The following is a 22395-nucleotide window of genomic DNA, read 5'->3' as shown; positions in this document are numbered from 1 at the left end:
GCCTGGGAATGACAGTGGGGGAAGGGAGCGAGTACTAAACCCAAGAAAGCCCAGGGCGAACAAGATGAAGTAACTTTTCAACCCTCTTAACTGTCTGCCAGCTCATTACTGAGGGAGGAACAGGTGGAACCACTTGGCCTTCTGCTAGGAGGCCCAGCAGACCCCGCATTGTCCTGTCCCTCTCCAGTCTCCCCCGCCTTACACACCTTTCCTGAGATGGTGAGAGGATAGTTGTCGACGAACACGATGTATCGGGGAATCTTAAAGTGGGAGATCTGCAGAGCAGAAGGGGGGATGTGTGAGGCTGAGCAAGGTCAGAGCGCCCCCTGGGCTGGGGAACTGGGTCCATCAGGCAACACCCCCCCACATCCCTACCAGGGCTGATCGACAGGTGAGGGAGGGTGGTTGGGGCAGGGTCCTACCTTTCCTTTGCAGAAAGCTTTGATCTCCTCCTCTGTGGTGGTTTCCCCACTCTTCAGCCGGATGCAAGCACAGATTTCCTCCCCCATTCGATCGTCCTTCACCCCTACCACCTAGCCAAGGTCAAACAAAGACAAATACCGCACTGCCACCCTGGGCTGGCTAACTTTTAATGTCAGCTTGACTTCAGGAGAGTAAGAAAATGCCCCCACTAGGTTGGCCTTTGGGCAAGTCTATTTTTTTTAAATATTTATTTACTTGTTTATATTCTGTCTGCCATGTATGCCTGCAGGCCAGAAGAAGGCACCAGACCTCATTACAGATGGTTGTAAGCCACCATGTGGTTGCTGGGAATTGAACTCAGGACCTTTGGAAGAGCAGGCAATGCTCTTAACCGCTGAGCCATCTCTCCAGCTCCTGGGCAAGCTTATGTTGCATTTTCTTGGTTGTTGATTGACGTGGGAGAAGACAGTCCATTGTGGGTGGGGCCACCCCTAGGCTGAGCAAGCCATGGGGAGCAAGCCAGTAAGCAGCACTCCTTCAGTTCCTGCTTCCAGGTTCCTGCCTTGAATCCCAGCCCCAACTTCCCTTTGATGACGGACTGTGGTGTGGAAGCATGAAGATGAAATAAACCCTGTCCTCCCCAAGTCGCTTCTGGTCATGGTGTTTCATCACAGCAATAGAAACCTAAGGCAAAACCCCCTTCCTAGTCACTGGCTAATCCTGGGGTACCAGCGCCCGATTCACGGTGCCTCACCTGCACTTCTTGCACCTGTGGGTGTTTGTGGAAGAAGTCCTCCAGCTCTGCAGGGTAGATGTTCTCACCGCCCCGGATGATCATGTCCTTAGAGCGGCCTACGATCTTGCAGAAGCCCTGTTCATCCATCGTGGCAATGTCTCTGTAAGGAGACACCCAGCGGCGTCTCACCTCTGTTTTATGGGGCTTGCCCACTAGCTCACGCCTTCACTCGGTCACCAAACCTTTACTGAGCATCTACTGTGTCCCCCGCTGCTCTAGACTCTAGGAGTCCCAGCAGGAACAAAAAACACCTTTGAAGCCTATAGCCTAGGCTGGAAGAAGCGGGGTAAAGTCAGTACAGCACCTACCCCATTCTCTCTGCCTTCCTATTTATATATTGGCTTGTCTTTATGGATGGCTTCTTTTTTAATCATTTAGATCTCAGCTCAAATGTTTCCAGTGGCCTTCTCTGACCTTGCTCTAAGAAAATCCTCTTTCTCCTCCACAGCCACTTCCTCTCCTGTGACCCCGTTTGACTTTTTGATGTCTGAAATTATCTGTCTTCTTCCGCCAGACACGTGGGAAGAAGCAGGCCCGGTCTCATCTTCTTTCCCACTGACCCCTCGGGTTGAGAACAGCACTGGCACACGGCAGGTGTGGGTACTGCGAGTGTGCGGATCTAATAAAGGACACACGCATGGCTGGGGATTTAGCTCAGTTAGAGTACTTGCCTTGCAAGGCCTTGGGTTCAGTCCTCAGCTTCAGACAAAAGAAAAGCGAGAGGAAGGAAGGGAGGAAGGAAAGAAGGGAGGGAGGGAGGAAGGGAGGGAGGGACTGGAGAGATGTCTCAATGTTAAGAGCTCTGGATGCTTTTGTAGAGGTCCCTGTGTTTGATTAATAAACAACTCACTGAAAACTGACTCAGATTCTGGGGGTGCAAGTGTCATGTGATGTCCTGGTGTCTTATCACTGTGAGAAGTAGGTCCACCCCCATGACACACATTTTGATTTAGGAAAATTGTTTTGGTTGTTGTTTGTTTTGAGACAGGGTCACATGAGAGTGACCTTGAACACCTAATACTCTTGCTTCTACCACCCAAGCAGTAGGGTTACAAACATACGCACTACCATGCTGGGGTGATGTGACCCCACAGGGAGAGCCCAGGGACTGTGCAAGCTAGACGAGCAAGCACTCTCCCCGCTGACCTGCATCCACAATCCATTCTGTTTTCCATCACTGGACATAAGGTGTCATGTAGCTCAGGCTGGCTCTTAACTCACTACGTAGCTAAAGATGACCCTGCACTCTGCCAAGAGCTGGGATTACAGCCGTGGGCATTATGCCAGTTCAGGTGGCGCTGAAGACTGAACCCAGTACTTCACACGCGCTAAACAAGGACACTAGAAACTAAGGTACATCTCCAGTAAGCCTTGGAGGTGTTTTTTTTTCCCTCCTCCCACACCCCCACAATACTGGGGTTCAATCTGTGACCTCACACACGGCATCCAAGAGCTCTACCACTAAACTGCAAACCCAGGCAAATTTTGGAAGGCAAGTCTCCAGGACAAGAGGAACCCATGTCCTGCATGTGCTGGTTTAGTTTACAGAGCTCAGCCTCGGAACCCCAGCCCCACTTGGTAGCCACAACGTCCATATCGTCGCGCCATCTCACCCTGTCCGATACCACTTGTCTTGTCCAATTGCTTCAAAGGTCTTCTGTGGCTCATCCCAGTAGCCCTGCATGACGCAGTACCCTCGTATGTACAGCTCTCCCGGCATGTTCAGCTTGCTCAGCTCCCCTGTCTCCAAGTTCACGATCTGGGCCTGAGACAGCAAGTGAGTTTCCAGCTTGAGCCTCCCACTCTCTTGCTTTCCTGGGGTTGGGGTGGGGAGCTTTGCTTTCTTTCCCCCTACCCTCCCAGAAATGAAGCTGCTGGATCTGCTCATCCCATTCCAGGGAAAGGAAAAATAGGCTAGAATAGACCTGTCACCATGCAGAGACCCACACCGGGCCTGGACCATGGGGAGGGTGGGTGTGTGCTTACACAGGCTGCTGAGGACAGGGTTGGGTAGTGAGCAGCTTTGAAGGATGCCTGAAGGATGCCAGGCAGATGCTGAGTTATAAGCTATGTAGAAGAGAAGGCTATTGTCTCCCCTCACTTTCCACAAAGCAGCAAAGACACTGAAGATGACCGCATGGCTCCGCCATGTGGTCAGCAGAGGAAGAAGCCGAAATCCTGGTAGACAAAGAGCCACAGGCAATGCACCAAGGAAGACTGGGTCTGGGCACTTCCATGTCTGCACTTTGGGGATGGGGAGAAAGTATATCTCCCTGAAAACCCCCAGGGTGCATCCCAAAGAGGCACAGAAACTCAGTAATATCTGAATAAAGCTACATAGTTGGAGCCAGAGAAGAGTCATAGCTAGGAGTCTGAGACTGAGGAGTATCCTGGGGCCTCTGAAGTGGAAGGGACATTCAAGGGACAGATAGTTTGGGAAAAGAAGAGTTTAGGCTCAGACAAAAGAAGAGCAAGAGGCAGGGGCCTGGGGGAAGAAAGAGCTGTGTAAAGAAAAAAAAATCTCTGTTCTGGCTCATTTTTGAGACTGGTCTAGCTGCCCCAAGACAGACAGTGGGCTTGGCAAAAACACACCTCAGACAGGAAGGGTGGCTGAGGAGAGGTTCAGCTGGCGGCTGCTCAGGGCTGCTGTTCCAGCTCTTCCCCTTCCTTGCTTCAACCCACAAAGCCGGGCCAGGTCCAGCAAGCCCCCGTTGCTGGGGCCCTCTATATTTGAGTGAGCTGTTTGGATGTCTGATGGAAAGCCCCAACTGTTCTCAAGCAGTGTGAGGTGGGCTCTGAGGGCATCTGTCGGGGGCTCACCTCCGTGTGAGGCATAACTCGGCCCACACTCTCAGCCTTCTCCTCCAGGGTGTCCTCGGGGTAGTTCATGAAGGTCACGGGACTGTTCTCTGTGGTTCCATAAACAACCTAGGGGGGGTCAAAAAGACTGCTTGGAGGGGACTGAGTGGCAATAGAGGGCTGAGATGACCTACCCTAGGTAGCTGAACGGTGACAACTGGGGTGAGGAAACTAGAGGCAGAGGTCAGGAGCCAGAAGTGCAGATCTCGGCAAAAGCCCCTGATCTGCAACAAAACTGAGAACGAAGCCAGTCTCTGATGGCCAGGGCTCTGTCACTCCCTTGTGGCGCCTGTGGCTTCTGGCATCACCAGTACCCATACTTCTTTCCTCCCATCTCCAGGTTGATTCAGACCTACCTTCTTGATTCCGGGCTACAACATCCTCTGTCCTTCTCCTCCTCTAGCCAAAGGCCCCATAAACTTGATGAGAAAGCCAGCCTGCCTTGCTTGATCTAGCTGGGCGTGGTACAGACACACAGACACAACTCCCCTCCAACCTGGGGCAAGTGTTAGGGTGGGTGCCCCGCAAGCTTTGGAGACTTTCCTATGCATTTATTTTCATCAAAACAAAAAAATACAGCCAGAGCAGGAATTTAAAAGGCCCTGTGGCAGCTCCAGTGGTCAGAACATCCTGTGCGACAGAAAAACTAGCAGCCAGCCTAAATACCATCAGAGAATGCTCTAGGCCAAGAATGACCCACACACCCCCAATTCTAGAGGCAGGGGGTCAGAGAGGTATGGGGAAGAGCAGGCCTGGGGACCAACCCCCCCACAACTATGTATTGGGTGTCATGAGATCTAGATACCTTGGACTCTATCAGGTCTCTCTTGGTGGCCTCCATTCCTGTGTATCAGGTGGTGTGGTTCTGGCATAGTTGGGGTATGGTTCCTCCCCCACCTCCCCAAACAGACAGCATCTCTTGCCAGGCAACCCAGAGCTCACCCTGGGCCAAAGCTGTAACCTGCCTGCTCACCCTCCCTTCTTCACAGGGCTCCAGACACTGTGGCTGGCAAGTGAACAGAAGCTGGGTCCACTAGGGCGGGACTGCCCACAACCCAGCATCTGGCCTGGGGTTGGTCGCCTGTAGCCAGCCCCCCCCACCACCACCTCCCACCAGCTCACACAGCCCTGGGGTCATTGCCCACGTCTGGCCTCTGCCAAGTACACATTGGCGCCACTAGGCCGCCACTCTGAGACCCCCTTAGGGGTGGGTCCTAACCGCGGAGGAGAGGAGGATCCAGAGATGGGGATATTTGGGGGAGATTAAGGAGGGGAATGTGCAACTGTGCTTGTTCAGTGGCCTGTGGTCTCCAGGTGTGCTGCCAGTCCTGCGGTTCACTACCCCCTCCCACCCCCACACAACAGTTTCCACTTTTCCATTTAGCTTTCAGCCCCAGAAAAGGGGAATGCGGGTGCAAAGGGCAGAATGAGAAACCTGGAACTGATAGAGAGGGGTCATGGGAAAGCCCATATCCGTGGGTGCCGCGGCTCGGAGAAGGGGCAGGGGCAAAGGCACCATTGCTAATCAGCATCATCAACCAGCTCTCCCATCTCCTTGGGGGGAACTGAGAAGGGTCTACCTAGAATCTGGAGCCTGACCCACAGCGGCTCTCACGCTTCGCCTGCTGGGCACAACAGACCCATTAAAGCGCCGCTGGCTGGCTGACCGCGGTGAGACGCATCCGGCTGTCGGGCCCCACTTCCTCCCTCTCCGAATCCAGGGTGACCTGTCTGCCAAGGGTGTATGGGGGAAGGGGACGTGGAGACTCAAACTTGAGCAAATAAATAAGTTCTGGGAACGCCTCCCTCTGCCCAGTGGAAATTCAGAGGTCCTCAACACACCTATTATCCTCCCCCCAGGGTGGGGGTCCAGGTAGAGGAGAATAGAGAGAGGTGCAGCATAGAGTCTGCCAGTAGGAAGCAAGGGGCTGGGGCTCAGGGGAAAGGTCCCCAACACTAGGCATGGTCACCTGCTGTGAAAAGAGACCCTAGCCATCGAAGACAGGGGCTCATTTCTGGGCGGGAGGGGGTTAAATCAGTGGCTTCGATGCTCCACGTAGTAGCTGGCTCCCCTGCCAAATGCGGTCAGGGCGGCCCTATAAATGGGCCGGGTAGACACAAGAATCGAGGACTTGCTGCTGCCAGCGCCCCGCAGCTGCAGCCCCCAGCCCTGGCTCCAGGCATCCCTGCCATGGCCCGAGTGCTCTTTCTCAGTCTGGTCCTATTTGCTATCCTCCTGCCGGTGCTGGCCGCCTGCCCCCAGAACTGCCACTGCCATGGCGACCTGCAGCATGTCATCTGTGACAAGGTGGGGTTGCAGAAGATCCCCAAGGTGTCAGAGACAACCAAACTGCTCAACCTGCAGCGCAACAACTTCCCAGTGCTGGCTGCCAACTCCTTTCGGACCATGCCGAACCTGGTCTCCCTGCACCTGCAGCACTGCAACATCCGGGAGGTGGCGGCTGGTGCCTTCCGAGGCCTGAAGCAGCTCATCTATCTGTACCTGTCCCACAATGACATCCGGGTGCTGCGAGCCGGAGCCTTCGACGACCTGACTGAACTCACTTACCTCTATCTAGACCACAACAAAGTGTCGGAGCTGCCCAAGGGGCTGCTCTCCCCTCTGGTCAACCTCTTCATCTTACAGCTCAACAACAATAAAATCCGAGAGCTGCGGGCTGGAGCCTTCCAGGGTGCCAAGGACCTGCGCTGGCTCTACCTGTCGGAAAACGCCCTCAGTTCCTTGCAGCCTGGTGCCCTAGATGATGTGGAGAACCTCGCCAAGTTCCACCTGGACAAGAACCAGCTGTCCAGCTACCCCTCTGCTGCCCTGAGCAAACTTCGGGTGGTGGAGGAGCTGAAGCTATCCCACAACCCCCTGAAGAGCATTCCAGACAATGCCTTCCAGTCCTTCGGCAGATACCTGGAGACACTCTGGCTAGACAACACCAACCTGGAGAAGGTGAGTGCCCTGGCAGCAGAATTCTCCTGGCTCCTCTGCAGGGAGGCCAACCTAGTCCCTCCTTCTCCTGGACTCCTTGCCCCCGACTATCACCAAAGCAAGGAGCCCTGCTACCACTCTCTCAGCTTTGACACATCAGCCCATCCCTCTCTCCCTCACCTAGTCACTATGCTTCTCAGCAATACTCTCTCTGGACTCGTCCTTTAAGAGATGGGCTGTTCTGGTCTCACCAAGGGCCTCTGCCCCAAACCCCACAGTGAGCAGTAAGCACCTCTTCCTGTTGAGTTTTCCACCCCTCCTCTGCCGTCTTCCCAGTCTCCAGTAAGCCTGCCATCCCATAAAGGAAGGTTTGTCTGCTGAGGCACCTTACAGAGAGGCTGAGTGACTCAGATTCACAAAGAGACCCTGTTTCTGGCGGGGACTGGCCAGTGCGCTAAGGTAAAATGAGATGTTGAAGGTTAAATGGGGGTGGGAGCAAATGCCTTTAGGAGACTTCTTCTAGACACTTGGTGACCCTGATGGATGCCCCCATCCCCTCTGTGGGTTCAAACACCCAGTTTTACTCAACCTCAGGTCCATTTCAACTGAGTAGGGAAACCAAGACAGCGAGACCAAATGCTCCACCAAGACGCAGGTTTGGTGTTCAAGGGGCCAGTGAAGGAACACATGTGATCCTCGGCACAAGTCCCCGAGCGTCTCCTCACAGAACAGACTATCTCACTGCCTTCCCCTCACCCCCAGTCATTAGACCCCTGCCACCTCCTCAGTCCTTCCTCGATCAGTCTGGCCAGCTGGGGCTATGCAGGAGCAGAACCCCTTTCTTGGAACTAGAAAAATCATTCTGGCCCACAGTTTCAGCCAGAAGGTCTGGGCAGGGACCAGAGCAAGATAAAGGGCAGTTTTGTCATATCCCAACCTGGGCTGTGAGAGCGGTCACAAACAGGGGGCTGAGGGTGGAAGCTAACCTGGGCAGAAGCCAACCTTGTCTGGGTAGACAGAGCCTTCTGAGTGGGTCTTCTTCAGCCTGGCCTCACTCCAGCTGAAGGCAGACCACCCTAGTGCCGGAGTGGGGGGCAGTAGAACAACATATGGGGGCTTGTTTGGAATGGGAGGCCCAGAAAGGACCTGTGGCACTAGGGCTCAGATGAGGGCACCAATACATTTCCTCTGAAACTGTCCATCCTGTCCAACGTTCCCACCAAGGTAAACATAAATAGCATCTGGCAGAGGACAGAGGAGCAATGAGGACAGTATTGGGAAAAATCCTGGGACCCTAGGGATGCGGGGATCCTGGGCTCACTGCCCATTCCACCAAACACTGACCAGGTTCACTGTGTGCCAGTCTGGGCTCTCCAAGCCAAGCTCTAGCTGCTCCACAGACCCATGTTTGTGTAGGGAGGTGGGGGGCAGGGCGTGGTCCTGCAGCTACTGTTTACTGGCTAGGTGACCCTGGCTAAAGGACTGGACATTTTCCACCTTCATATTGGAAAGGATACCTTCCATCTCAAAAAAAAAAAAAAAGGTGTGGTGGATTACATCATCTAGACAACTTGGTCTTTCTGCTTGGAAAATCGCAGCTCCTCAACAGGCGAGGGCTTGTGTCTAGGCCGCTGGCCTCTGAGGGGAGAACTAGGAAAGCCTGGACACTGGAATTGAGATTCTCTCACTTCTGCCTTCCTTACCCCCCAGTTCTCAGATGGTGCCTTCCTGGGTGTGACCACACTGAAACACGTCCACCTGGAGAACAATCGCCTGAACCAATTGCCCTCCACCTTCCCCTTTGACAACCTGGAAACCCTCACTCTCACCAACAACCCATGGAAATGCACCTGCCAGCTCCGCGGCCTTCGGCGGTGAGCATATTCTTTCCATATAACCCCAGTTTCTCGTTCACATGAGGTTCTCGCAGTAGGGCAACATGGATGGCTACCTAGTAGGTCTGGGACTGAGAGGCTCAGTTTTCCCACTTGTCAAATGAAGATGACAGCTTCGGATTTTTCTAGGGCCAGATGCATCCTGGTCACCGTCCCTTCCCCAAGCATTCCCACTCAGCTTCCCTGAACCCAGCGATTCTTTGTCTCTGCAGGTGGTTAGAAGCCAAGACTTCTCGACCAGATGCTACCTGCTCCTCCCCTGCCAAGTTCAAGGGTCAGCGTATCCGTGACACAGATGCCCTCCGCAGCTGCAAATCCCCCACCAAGAGGTCCAAGAAAGCTGGCCGACATTAAACAGGTGGGGGGCTGGGCAGGGAGGCCACCATTGTCTGCCCTTGGAGATTCCAGCCAGGGTGCTGCTGTCTCCCATGATGTCATCTCTGGAGGGGTGATCAGATCCTCTGCTTACAGGAAAAGGAGGGGAGAACTGGGTCTCCCCCTCCAAGGGCTTGGCCTAGGACTTCCGCCATTCTCCTCGATGCCGTCTGGGTGACTGAAGACCTAACAACCATCCTTCCCTCACTGCAGGTCCCGTCCCAGCCAGTCCTGGTGACTGCCTTCTGCTGGAGTGACTACTGACTCCCCCCTACCATGCACACCTTCTTCCACAGCCTTTGCTGATGCACAGAGCTGCCTACACTTAGACACATCCTGGCAGGGGGCACTGGACTCTCTGTTACCACCCCAGCTCCACCTAATGGGATCCAAGGGAGGACACGGAGCCTCCCCCAGAGCCACTGTGTCTGGACCCTGCCATGGCTCCTCTCAAAGAAGCTATTGCTCTGAGTACATCAGAGCCAAAATGCAGTGGTCACTGGGAAGGCCACACGCCTCTAACCACCATCCTCAGTTCCTTCCTTCCCGGCCATTTGGAAACAAACATCAGGTCCTTGTCCCACCTGTATTGCCATAAAGGATTTTAAGCCCATGTCCCCAGTCCCCGCCTGCCAGGACGTGCTACCAGTGCTTGGCTGCACATCCTCCCACGCTGCATTTCTGCCCCAGACTTCCATAAACATAAATTTATGTGTGTCTAACATTCACTTCCCTCTCACCGTTCCCTACACCTTACCAGGTGTTAGGTAATAAGCGCACAGTTTTGCCTCAGCTCTGCTCCAGGGAGCAGAGACTACCTGGAGGTTGACCTTTCGTCTTTCTGGTCTGGGTCGCCAGTCCCTACTCACTACAGGTCAGGCCTTTCCCAGACATACCCTGGCTCTGACAATCACTCACCACCAGCTCCTTCATGTTCATCCTGCGGATGATGGCTCGGATCAACTCGGGGGGTGCTGGGGACCCAGCAATCACACCTGGATCAGGAAGAAAGGATGATGGGATTGGTGGTCCAGGCCTGTAATGCCAGCAACCTGGGAGGCTGAGGCAGGAGAAATGCAAGTTCTCAGAGTCTCACTAGGATACAGAGTGAGTTCAAGGTCAGCTTGGGTAGCTTAGTGAGCTCCTGTCTTAAAAACAGTCAGTAAAGGGCCAGGGATACAGTTCTGTCATAGAACACTTGCCTGGTATGCAGGAGGCCCTGGGTTCAATCCTCAGTATCACAGACAAATAGAAGACAAATATCACATTTCCCCATTTTTTTTTTTTTTTTTCGAGACAGGTTTTCTCTGTGGCTTTGGAACCTGTCCTGGAGCTAGCTCTTGTAGACCAGGCTGGCCTCAAACTCACAGAGATCCGCCTGCCTCTGCCTCCCGAGTGCTGGGATTAAAGGCATGCATTTCCCCATTCTTTAGCCCAGTAGAGCCCCTTCACTTCCTCATGTAAGGGGTGAGACCCTGAGCCTTCGTACAACACATGAAAGCGGAGGTTAGCCTGGCATCCAGGGATACTTGGGAGTTACCCTCCTCTCACCCAGGTTTCTACAGTGCCCCTTTCTGCCTCCTACATAAAAAACTGGCCTCAGCAGGGTCAGGGAAGCAAAGCTGCCCCAAGCGTTGATGCCGTTGACTGCATTGCACCTCACCTCCACGCAGAGACGAGCAGTCGTATCTGGAGAAATCCGGCTGATTCAGAACATCCACAAACATCGTGGGGGTGCCATACAGGAGGGTGCCTCTGCACAAGGGAAGCTCTCGAGATTAGGTTTAGAAGTGAGAGGGAACCCCTTCCCTCGCCACCATGAACTCTCAGTACAGATCAAAGATGTGGGGAACAGGAAGAAGCTCAAGGGGGGACTTGGTTTTCTAACCCCCACCCCCTCCAAGGTCTCCTGGCTGGAGGAAGAAAGCATCTCAGAAGAGGGGAGTGGGTTCAGGAGTGGGGATTTGGAGGGTCTCATTAGCCCACAGGTGGTTTGTCCACCAATGCCCACTTCTCTCTGCTGATGGCTTCCAACGCCTTCTTGCCATTGAAGCTTGCAGAAGACAGGAGGAGGGTGACACCGTGCACTATAGACACCATTGTGCCCCCCACGGAGCCCAGGCAGTGGTACAGGGGGCTGGGCAGCACCAACCGCAACTCTTCTGCATTCTGGAGATGGAGAACAGGGGCTGGGTCTATCATGCAGTCAGTTCTTCCAACCAGCAGGGGGAGCCCACCAAGCTGCCCCAATCCTGACCCAGCTGCTCCCGGCAGCCTGAATAAACCTGCCCAGCGCCCATCCCCACCTCACCTTTGTGGGCATCTTCAGACGCTGGCCAATCAGGATGGCATTGTTTACAATGTTGTGGTGAGAAAGAGTGGCCCCCTTGGGGCTGCCAGTAGTCCCCTAAGAAGATAAGCAAATGACAGCTTGGCCTTTTTCTCCATGTTTCTTTCCTATCCTATCTCAGAGGAGCCAGAGGGGCTGAGTCATTAGGAGTAGGATATGGCTGTCCTGAATCCAACTCTTCCTTTTGTTTATGCACAGTAAGCTGTGCAGGGCCAGATGTTAGGATGCAGAAATGCAAAAGAGAACACAATACCGCTGGCTTTGTCCTGTTTATATGTCATATAAGGTGGCTCAGCAGGTTCTGACACTAATTAGCTGCACGGATTTGGAGAAGCTCCCTCTCTGAGCCTGACTCCCCTTGATGGGTTCCATGAACTCTGCCTCTCCAAGCCCTGGAGACTCTTCTCTGTTCTGGAAGCAACAGGACCCAGAAGGGGCAAGTAACAAAAACACCAGTTGTTCCGGAGGCAGAGAGGAAGGCTGGAGGCCAGAATCAGGAGAGAGTGTTGCTCTCCTGACTTTCTCTACCATCTCCCCATCCCAGAGGCCACATAGGCAGGGCACAGGGTTCATCTAGGCTTGGGACTGGAGACCACCGTCCTACCGAGGTAAACTGGATGTTGATGGGATCGTGACAGGACAAGAATTGCTGGTGGTAGCGCAGCTGGGCCAGATTCTGCTCCTTGCTACCAGCTGCCACCACGTCATCCAGAAGCAGGGCCCCTGGCAAAGCGGCATCCGCTGAGATGACTGTGGTCAGATCTGGGAGCCTGGGAGAGAGAGAGGATGGTGACAAGTGGCTGGAAGACAGCCCAGGTAGACATCAACTCCACCTTGGGTAGGAGGTAGGAGTCGAGATGTCACTTGATAGCCCCCAAACCCAGGATATACCCACCTCTTACTCTTCAAGGCCCCTGGCTGGGCCTTTTCCAGCTCGGGACAGATATGCTTCAGGATGTCGTAGTATTGCTGGGTTTTGAATTGCTTAGGGAACACAATGGCTTTGCAGCCTACCTGTGGGAAAAAAGTCCCCCTACCTGTGATCAGCGGGAAGCCCCAGACTTAGAAGCCCTCACTAATGTCTTGCTCTCTATCTCATATACCTCAATAGCTATCCTGACACACCCATGTAGCAACACACACACACTACCCTGGCCCACACAGTCTACCCCCAACACCCATATCAGCCTTATGACTGACCCACATCCTCTCTGTGGAGCCCAAACCTCCTCCCAACCATATGGAGCCTGAAGAGAGACCCTCGGTGATGTTATCCACTGAGCATGTCCTTTCTCACCCCATCAGCCTCTATCAAACCTCACGAGAAACACCCTTCCCCACCAGGAGCAAGCGGTACCTTTCGAAGGACATATTCCAGTTCTGTGGACTGGTAGGCTGGGTTCACAGACACCTGCGGGAACAAAGAGGCATGTCAGTGTCCTGGGAAGGCACCCCATTCTCTCACTGCTCCCCTCAGAAAGGGCAAGGCGGCATCTACACTCTGCCAGGGCTCTTTGGTGAACCTTGAGTGACACCAAGCTGGAAGCCAAACAGACACAAGTTTGGTCCTGTATCTAAGAGGTTTCCCCTTGAATGACATTCCTCCACATGCCCAGTTGTGCCAGGTAAACCCCTTCTCACCAGGATGATGCCTGCCTGGGCAGTGGCCAACTGCATAAGCACCCATGCATAGGAGTTGGGCCCCCACATGCCCAGCCGATCACCCCTGCGGAGACCAATGCTCAGGAGACCAGAAGCAGCTTTGTCCACCTGGTACAGACAGATGGGGAACAACAGGTGAGGTGAGAACAAGCAGGAGGGACCCCTGACACCCACACTCTATCTTAGCCCAGGAGTCACTAAGAACAAATGGATTGTCAAGCCTCGGTGGACTCGAGGCAATGAAGGTAGGATGTCAACATAAGAGACGAATATTCCAGGACCCCCTGAGACAGGAGGTATCTAGGTCACTTCCACCTCTCTCCTAATGCCAACAGTGGGGCCCTGAGCAGTCCCCAGCACACTGCCCCATGGGCATGTGCCCACTCTACAGCTCTAACAACCGGGGACCAGCAGCCGCTCCTGGAAGGTTCAAGGTCAGCACTCACCTCCTCTTTGAGCTGTGCAAAGTTCAGCCTGATGTTTTCATGGAGGATTACCAAGGCCTCTCTGTTGGGGAACCTCTGTGCTGTGGCATCCAGGCACTCACCCACAGTTGAGTTGACAAGGTGGGAACTGGTGTGGCCCTGAACGTAACTGAGGCCTCCGATGGGCAAGGGGTTGGTGAGATTCACCATTCCAGAACTGTGGAGAGAGGAACCACGGACTGGACTGGTGCCAGGCTGGGCCTCCCTGTCACCAACATTCTGGCACACCCAGCTAGTAAGCAGTTCAGTTGTTTACAATATGTTGGTATATTGAGGACCAAAAGGTTTTCTCTGTTGTTTTTTTTTAAGTAATAAGGTCTAATGTATCCCAGGCGGGTCTCAAATTCACTGACTTAGCAGAGGATGGCCTTGAACCTCTGCTGGGGTTACAAACCTGCACTAGCACATCCAGCTTCATTCTCTGCTGGGGACCGAACTACATCCTCGGGCCCTCTCCCCATCTGGTAAACTTACTATCCCCACTTGCTTTCTTTTCCTAACCTCCAAGCAGCAGGAGAGGGTCAAGGCCATCCTAAGCTGGGAGCAAAAGCCTTGTGCACCTTCCTGGAAGCGATAAAAGAGGTTCCCGGGGATCCTGATGCAGGGATAGACAGGGATCACAAAAGCTATCGCACCTGCACCTCAGTCCCTGCCTCCTGGAGGGTGACAGTCATTGTGATTCTTCCTGGGGACGCAGTGAAGCCCATGGTGGAACCCAGAGTTGGGAACCAATGCCTTGGGTTTCTTGGCTCCTCAATGGGCCAGTTTATCTCTTCTGGATCCAAAGATCAAAGACAGAACAGGCAAGGGGTTTAAGAACTGGATGGTGGCACTAAGAAAGACGGGTGAAAGGTGTGTGCCTTGGGAATGGAGAGTCCCATGCCCCGTAGGCAGAGCCCCCAGGCTCCCACTTCCAGATGCTGTGCAAAGGCAGAGGCTATTGCATCAGAAGAGGACGGCGGTGTCTGAACCACACGGTGACCTCAAGCACCACAGGGCCACAGGTGAAGAGAAGCCGGTGCCCCCGTAAGGATGTCCTACATCAGCCAAGACAAGCTGCCCCTGGAAAAGCAGCTCCATCTCCTTCCATCCCCCTCAGAAAGCAGGTTTCTTTAGCACACACCTGTAATCCCAGCCAGCCCCAACCTTAAAGTATGGATGAGAACCAAGATCACCCATTCTCGAGGCAAGGAGGCTGATGTGCAAAGATGTCAAGGGTCAAAAAGGCTGGGAACAGCTAGATTGGAATGGACGCCGGTCGCACCGCCGCGTGTAAGCCAAGCCTGCTCTCCTTGCCCTTTCTCCTCTGCCTTCATCCCAAGGTCCACCTTTAGAGAGTGTCTAACGTCCGTGTTACTTTTTTCCATACTTCTACCAAGTGACATGGGAGGGTAGGGCAGTATTTAAGCAGGGGCTGGCAGTTTCTCCAAAGAATTAATAGTTCTAGGAGCCGGGCGGTGGTGGCGCACGCCTTTAATCCCAGCACTCTGGAGGCAGAGGCAGGCGGATCTCTGTGAGTTCGAGGCCAGCCTGGTCTACAAGAGCTAGTTCCAGGACAGGCTCTGAAAAAGCTACAGAGAAACCCTGTCTCGAAAAACCAAAAAAAAAAAAAAAAAAAAAAAATAGTTCTAGGAACTCAGGGCTGGAGAGATGGCTCAGCAGTTAAAAGCACCTGGCTGCCCCTTCAGAAGTCCTGGTTCAATTCCCGGCGCCCATACAGCGGCTCACAATTGTCTGTATCCCCAGTTCCAGGGTGTGGTATTCTGAAAGAAAACAGCCCCCAAAGGGAGTGACATTTGTGGAGGTGTGGCCTTGTTGGAGGAAGTGTGTTACTGGTGGGGGTGTGGGGTGTGGGGCTGTGGAGTGGGGTGGGGGGGGTAGGGGAGTGGGTAGTGGGTGTTAAGGTCTTCTATGCTTAAACTGTGTTCAAGTCACTTCCTGCTGCCTGTGGATCAAGACGTAGAACTCTCAGTTCCTTCTCTAGTACCATGTCTGCCCACATGCCACCATGTCCCTTTGAACTGTAAGCAAGTCAGTCCAATTGAACGTTTTCCTAAGAGTTCCTGTGTTATGGTGTCTCTTCACAGATGTAGAAACCCCAAGACACATGAGATCACACGTCCTCTTCTGGCCACCACCGGCATTGCATGCATATCATTTATAGATGACCATGCAGGCAAAAACACACAAAACATAACAATCAAAAACATAAAATAATAAATAGATGAAATGCTTTAAAAAAGGAGTTGTAGAAACTCATACCAGTATCATTTGCTCATAAACACAGGAACCACCCCAGCCATTTAGTCACTTCAAAGGCCTGAGCATTTTACTCCTCAGCACACACCCTGAACACCTGGACCCACAGGGTAGCCGCGAAATGTATGCTTCTCACTGCGCATGGGAGAAGCTGGAAAAGTTGGAGAAGGGCCAGTAGAGCCGACAAGTCTCAATAACTAGAGAGAAGTAACTCTGCAGCTTCAACTGCGGATTGCAAAACCCAAGGCCCTCTGTGGCCAGGACTGAAGTCACATAGGAAGTAGTATGAGGGACAAGAGACAGAACGCAACGTCACCTAAAGGTGCCCTTAGAGGGTTAGTATGTGGGACTTCGAGTCTAGATCTATTTTCATAAGAGAAGTTGAAAACAAGGAAGTTAAAGAAAAAAAACAACATTCTTTTCTTGTCTCAATGTTGGCAACTCGTGTTCACACTGCGTGTGCAGCCTGAGTGTCTGGAACGTGTGGGATACCCCCAGCAAACAGCCTGTTGAACATGGACAAAGGCGCCGAGGGCCTCGGCTTGTGGAAGACCATTTTCCTGATGTATATGAGACCCTGGGTTCAATTCTCAGCACTGGTCTGCACATTCATCTTTGCAGCAAGCAAACAGCATGCAAACCAAAACTACTACCCTCTCTGAGGGGCTTTGGGGATAATTCAGGGCATTGCTTACTACACAAGCATGAACACCCCAGTTTGGTTCTTAGAACCTATGTAAAAAGCTGGGCATGCTGGTGGAGCACAACTTTAATCCCAGCACGTGGGAGGTAGAGAAAGGAGGATCTCTCCGAGTTCAAACCTGATCTCCAGAGCGAGTCTGAGGACAGCCAAGACACACAGAGAAATCCTGTCTAAAAAAAAACAAAACAAAACAAAAACAAAAACAAAAAACAACAGCCTGGTCTATAGAACAAGTTCCAGTACAGCCAGAGCTGTTATACAGAGAAACCCTGTTTTGAAAAAAACAAAAAAAACAAAAACAAAAACAAAACAAACAAACAAAAAACCAAGCAAGCAAACAAAAAGCAGGACTTCATGGTGTATACTTGAAATTCCTACCCTGGAGAGGTAGAGACAAGATGATTCTTAGGCCCACAGGCCAGCCAGAGAGCAGCAGACCAATGAAAGACTCTGTCTTAAAAACCAAAGTAGACAGCTGAGGGGGAATGATACTTGGGGCCATCTGGCCTCCACACGCATGTTCACGCACATCTGTAGCACAAACATGTGCACCCTTGCACACATGAACGTGTGTATGCACACACACACAATTATTATGAGATATGGTTCATTTTTACTGAGAAAGTAGAAGGTAGAAAACAAACAAACAAAAAACCCGAGTAAGTGATTGGAAGCGTCACTGACGATCTGCAGAAACCGGAGTCCTCGTCCATTGCTTGGTGAGAGTGTAAAAGGGTTCCATCCTGGGAAGTAGGGTGTGGTCTTCCAAAAGTGAAACACGGGATAGCCATGTGGCCCCCCAATTCCACCTATAGGAATATACCGCCTGAAAGACTCAAAACAAGTGTGTTCCAACTGCTCAGTTAAAGCGGCAGGAGCCTGGATTGGGGAAACAGCTCTGCCGACAAAGTTCTTGCCATGCAAGAATGAGGACAGGGGTTTGGAACCTCAGCAGCCACGTAAAAAGCTGGCACTGTAGCTGGTGACTGTAAAATCAGCACTGGGGGAGGGGAGTCAGCTAAACCATTCAAATCTATGGAGCCCCAGATTGAGCGAGAGAGCCAGCCTCAGAAAGAGGAGGTGGCTCAGCTGGCTGCCAAGTCCACTGATCTGAGTCGAATCCCTAGAATCTGCGTGGTGGAGAGAACTAACTCCCACAAGCTGTGTACACACACACACACACACAAACCTGACATGAAAAAACAAGGTGAAAGCAATTTAAGACACTCAAGTTGACCTCTCCCCTACTTCAACATGCATATACACACCACACACTAAACGTCAGCCATACCCCACCACACCCCACCCCACCACACCCAGCCCCATCCCACCCCACCCCACCCCACCCCTACAACAAATTACAGGAGATTCTGGTATGGAGCTAGGTGCTTGCCCTGGGCTCTGGCAAATGAGACCAAAAATTAAGATGAAGTCACTCTGTCTAAAGCTCCCAGCTATCAAATAAAACTCAGCTATTACCCTGATCATTTAAAAAGCCAGAAAAAGGAGATAATAGCTTTATTTTCTAAACAGGTCTGCTTCAGTCTACATGATAACAAAGTCCTCTCTGTCTTAACACACACACACACACACACACAGTCTCACACACACACAACCACACATACACAGTCATAGACACACATGGTCACACAACATACATGTTCACACACACACGCATACACACACAGAGTCACACACATACATGGTCACACACATGGCCACACACACTACATGATCACACACACATACAGTCACACACACATATACATGGTCACACACACATCACACACAGACTCACACACACATGACCACACACACACATGACCACACACACATACATGGTCTCACAGACACACACAGTCACAGACACACATGGTCACAGACACACACGGTCACACACACATACAGTCACATACATGGTCACAGATATACGATCACACACAGACAAACACGTGTCCTTCGGGACAGGCATAGAGCTCCATAGTAGAGAGCTTCTATGCATAAGGCTTTGAGTCCGATTCCTAAGGGTGGGGGCGGGAGCAACCTCCAGTAAACCGAAATTAACTAATCAGCTATTTTCCCATAGTTCTGTCTCTGTCCAACTTTACAAAAGAAAAGGCCGATTTGCAAAGCTCACTGTGTTCTTTGTTTTTATTTTAGTTAGGTGTCTCCCCCCACCCCCATTTACACAGCCAGCCCCTTCACCCAGCCCGTCACTCTTCTCTGTTTTATGGAACGTGGTATTCTAGATAAGAAAACAGGTGCTTGAGATGGTTAGGTGACTGATTAAGGCTGCGGTTCTGTGGGTAGACAGGACATGCAGGAAGCCCTAGGTTTGATCACCAGAAGGCACACAAACAAGACCTAGAGGCTCAGGCCAATAACTCCAACCCTGGGGAAATAAAAGAAAAGGAAGGACCATCCTCTCCAAGGTCATCCTAGGCTAGGCTGGGAGTTTGAGGCCAGACTGGGGCTTCATGAGATCTTATCTCATTAAAAAAAAAAATTAAGACAGCATTGCAAAAATTTTGGTTTTGTTTTAGGTTTTTTTCTTTTTATCTTTAAGCATATGAGTGTTTTACCTACATGTATGTATGTGCATCGCACGCATGCTCAGTGTCCAAGGAGGTTAGAAGAGAGTGACAGATCCCCTGGAACTGAGTTACAAATGTTGTTAGCCCGCCATGCAGGTGCTGGGAACCGAACCCAAGGCTTCAGCCAGAGCAGCAAGCGCTCTTAACTGCTGAGTCATCTTCAGACCCTAACTTGGTTCTTTGATAGAACGAAAACTTGGACATGAATATTTATAGCAACATTATTCTTAATCGCCGAAAGGTTTCTCCAAGTACCTAGTAGCAGAGGAACAGGCAAGTAAAGCATGATACTCCATTTATACACAGAACGTTGTGGGTCATGAAAGGAAAGGACTCTGGGGCTGGGGAATTAGCTCAGTTAATAGAGAACTTGCTCGGCACACATAAGACCCTGAGTTCAAGCTCCCAGTACTTAATAATCCAGGCATAGTGTGTGGATCAGAAGGCAGAAGCAGAAGGCCCCTCAGACACACAGGGAAACTGAAGACAATGGAAACTACAGGAGTTCCTATTAAGAAAGGGGGTGGGGGAAGAGGAAGAAAAGGATGGCTCAGCAGTTAAGAGCACTGGCTGTTCTTCCAGAGGACCCGGATGTAATGCAGGCTGGGGAGATCTTCCTGGTAGGAACAAGAAAGTGTGACAAGAGGCATGGGAACCTAGTTCATAGTGTGTGCGTGGCCCCAGTACAGAAAGAAAGGGAGGGAGGGAGGGAGGAAGGGAAGGAGGATGCCAAGAGCTTAACAGAGTTTCCCTGCTCTGAGATCTTGATGAAATGACCGTGGAGCTTGGCCCAAACAGAACTGCTGTGTCTGGACAAGATATAGGTCAACCTGACTGAGGTCTGAACATGGGACACGTCGGGCCAGACCACATGATGTGGTGCATGCCTGCAGGGAAGCTACAACTGCCCTCGGTGTCCTTCTTCTTCACTGAAGAACCAACAACTGCAGCTAGAAAACCCTTGAAAAGGCTGGGAATGGTGGTGCAGGCCTGGAATCCTAGCACCTGGGGCAAGGGGATGGCTGTGAATTTAGTGCCAACCTGGCTTACAGAGTGAGACCCTATCTCAGACAAACACACAACAAAAACCAACTTCTCAAAAAAAAATTGAAAAAAATTCCAGAAACATCTAAAAAACATAAAACCAAGGGACTGGAGATTTGTCTCAGTTACTAAGAGCCCTGACTGAGCTGGGCAGTGGTGGTACACGCCTTTAGTCCCAGCACTCAGAAGGCAGAGGCAGGCGGACCTCAGTGTGTTCAAGACCAGGCTGGTCTACAGAGTGAGTTCTAGGACAGCCTAGGCTGTTAGAACAAATAAGCAAACAAACCACTGTCTGCTCTTCCAGAGTCCCTGGGGTTCAATTCTTGGCTCCACACAGTGGCTGACAACTGTCTGTCTGTAACTCCAGCCCCAAAGCATCTAATACCGTCTTCTGGCCTCTGGCAAAGCAGACACACATCCAGGCAAAATATCCAAACAGATAAAATGAAACTAAATAAAGACCTCGAAAAAAAAAGAAGAGGAAAATCACTGATACAGTAAGGTATTCCAATAATCACACAAGGGCTGGGGCGTGGCTTATTGCACAACACTTGCCTGACCTTCATGAAGTCTGGAGTTAGCTACCAGCATCTGAGGGAGGGAGGGGAGAGCACTTACTAAGTAATTAATTTACTGTTATTTGTTATGTGGGTGACAGACCTTGGCTGTGGTTAAAAACTGGAGCCTGTACTTCCTTCTCTGGTTCTATTTCCTTAAAATCCTCCTTAGTGACTCATTGACTTAACCACTGGCTTCCAGATGCACCGAGATCTGAATTTGACAGACACCTTGAGACTTTAAGTGATGGCAGAACTACTAGGATTGTCAACCCCTTCTCTGAAGATTGACAGCTCAAGTTGATACAGGACCCCACACACCCATGAGCCAATCTCCAAAGCCAGGTTGGGATATTTGTGCCACCTCCAATATGGAAACTGTCCAAATTCCCATCACCAGTAAGCAAGTTCAACAGTGAATTATTGCTGGTAGGTGGTTCATGAAGGAAGGACAGGAAAGGAACTAATGATGAAACCAGATAAGCTGAATGAGTCATAAAAATAATAATAAATAAAAGATAGCCGAGTCAAGTATGGTGGCATGCCTTAGTCCCAGAACACAGGCGGTACAAGGAAGTGAGGCAGGCTGGGAAAATAAAGGATCATGGGAAGAAAGGAACCCTGCCATCCAGGAGTACGGTTGAAATCTCTCCCTTGCTGAAAGTTAATTGCCAGCACAATTAACAAAATGCATAGTGTAGATTGCCCACATAGAGAAAATATTCGTTTTTTGTAGAGGTATTTGAAATATGAATGATAAAGCAGCTAGATCCATGTCTGAAATTGCTGGAGATTGCTCTCAAAGACTCAGGAGCGAAGTTATGAAACTTGTCGGCAGTAAAAATGTGTCTGACTCTCCTGTGGTGTAGCAGATGCCCTAGACTTTGTAACCCATGGAACCGTCCTCTGACCTCATCTTCAAAAAGGTTCAAAGAAACAAAGATCCTTGGAAAGCCTTCGAGAAATGTCATTCCGAGTCCCCAGAATCTTGCCTGAAACCCCAGAGAAAAGGAAGTGGAAGCCAGAAAAGCGGTCGAGATCCTCTTCAGCCACATAGCAACCGTGATGCCAGCCTGGGACACAAGAGACTCTGTCACAAATATGCTTTAATAAATGTAACTCATGGACCACAACAGAGCGCAAGGCCAACTTGGGTTACAAAGTAAGTTCAGGCACAGAACCAAAAACACACAAAGTTAAAAGAAAGGCAAATTAAAATAAAAAGCAGTGCTGGAGAGAAGTCTTAGGGGTTAAGAGTGCTTAATGTTCTTGTAGAGAGGGTGGGGTTTGATTTCCCACAGAGAAAATGAAGGGAAAGGAGAGAAAGAGGAGGAGGGAGGCAGGAGCCCGTAGAGCATGGGGAGTAGTAGCACACACCTATAAGCTGTAAAAGGTATTTAGAAGGTGCCTTTGCTAAAGATCATTGACTCCAGCCCACAAGAAAGCCTGGCA

The 22395-nt window shown here is 51.4% G+C and overlaps 2 protein-coding genes across 2 annotated transcripts in view; one reads left to right on the top strand and one right to left on the bottom strand.

The window, feature by feature from the left end:
- Acsf2 (acyl-CoA synthetase family member 2) overlaps window positions 1–22395 on the bottom strand; it is a 41304-nt gene that overhangs the window by 330 nt on the left and 18579 nt on the right. Inside the window, exons 2-15 of the mRNA XM_038325171.1 lie at window positions 13748–13943; window positions 13281–13409; window positions 12997–13050; window positions 12535–12653; window positions 12244–12409; window positions 11601–11696; window positions 11301–11458; window positions 10953–11044; window positions 10208–10284; window positions 4040–4147; window positions 2833–2984; window positions 1178–1319; window positions 423–533; window positions 207–275 (exon numbers count right to left, since the gene is read on the bottom strand). Coding sequence (XP_038181099.1) covers window positions 207–275; window positions 423–533; window positions 1178–1319; window positions 2833–2984; window positions 4040–4147; window positions 10208–10284; window positions 10953–11044; window positions 11301–11458; window positions 11601–11696; window positions 12244–12409; window positions 12535–12653; window positions 12997–13050; window positions 13281–13409; window positions 13748–13943 — 1669 coding nt within the window. The remainder of the gene's footprint in view (window positions 1–206; window positions 276–422; window positions 534–1177; window positions 1320–2832; window positions 2985–4039; window positions 4148–10207; window positions 10285–10952; window positions 11045–11300; window positions 11459–11600; window positions 11697–12243; window positions 12410–12534; window positions 12654–12996; window positions 13051–13280; window positions 13410–13747; window positions 13944–22395) is intronic.
- Window positions 6270–9268, top strand: Chad (chondroadherin). The gene is made up of 3 exons (XM_038325172.1): window positions 6270–7040; window positions 8730–8893; window positions 9127–9268. Exons 1-3 carry the CDS (start codon window positions 6270–6272, stop codon window positions 9266–9268), a joined length of 1077 nt encoding a protein of 358 aa, XP_038181100.1.

The sequence above is a fragment of the Arvicola amphibius genome, chromosome 4 (assembly GCF_903992535.2).
Source record: "Arvicola amphibius chromosome 4, mArvAmp1.2, whole genome shotgun sequence".
NCBI classification, from domain to species: Eukaryota; Metazoa; Chordata; class Mammalia; order Rodentia; family Cricetidae; genus Arvicola; species Arvicola amphibius.
The sequence above is the reverse complement of the archived record's forward strand: the minus strand, read 5'-3'. Positions and strand labels throughout refer to the sequence as shown.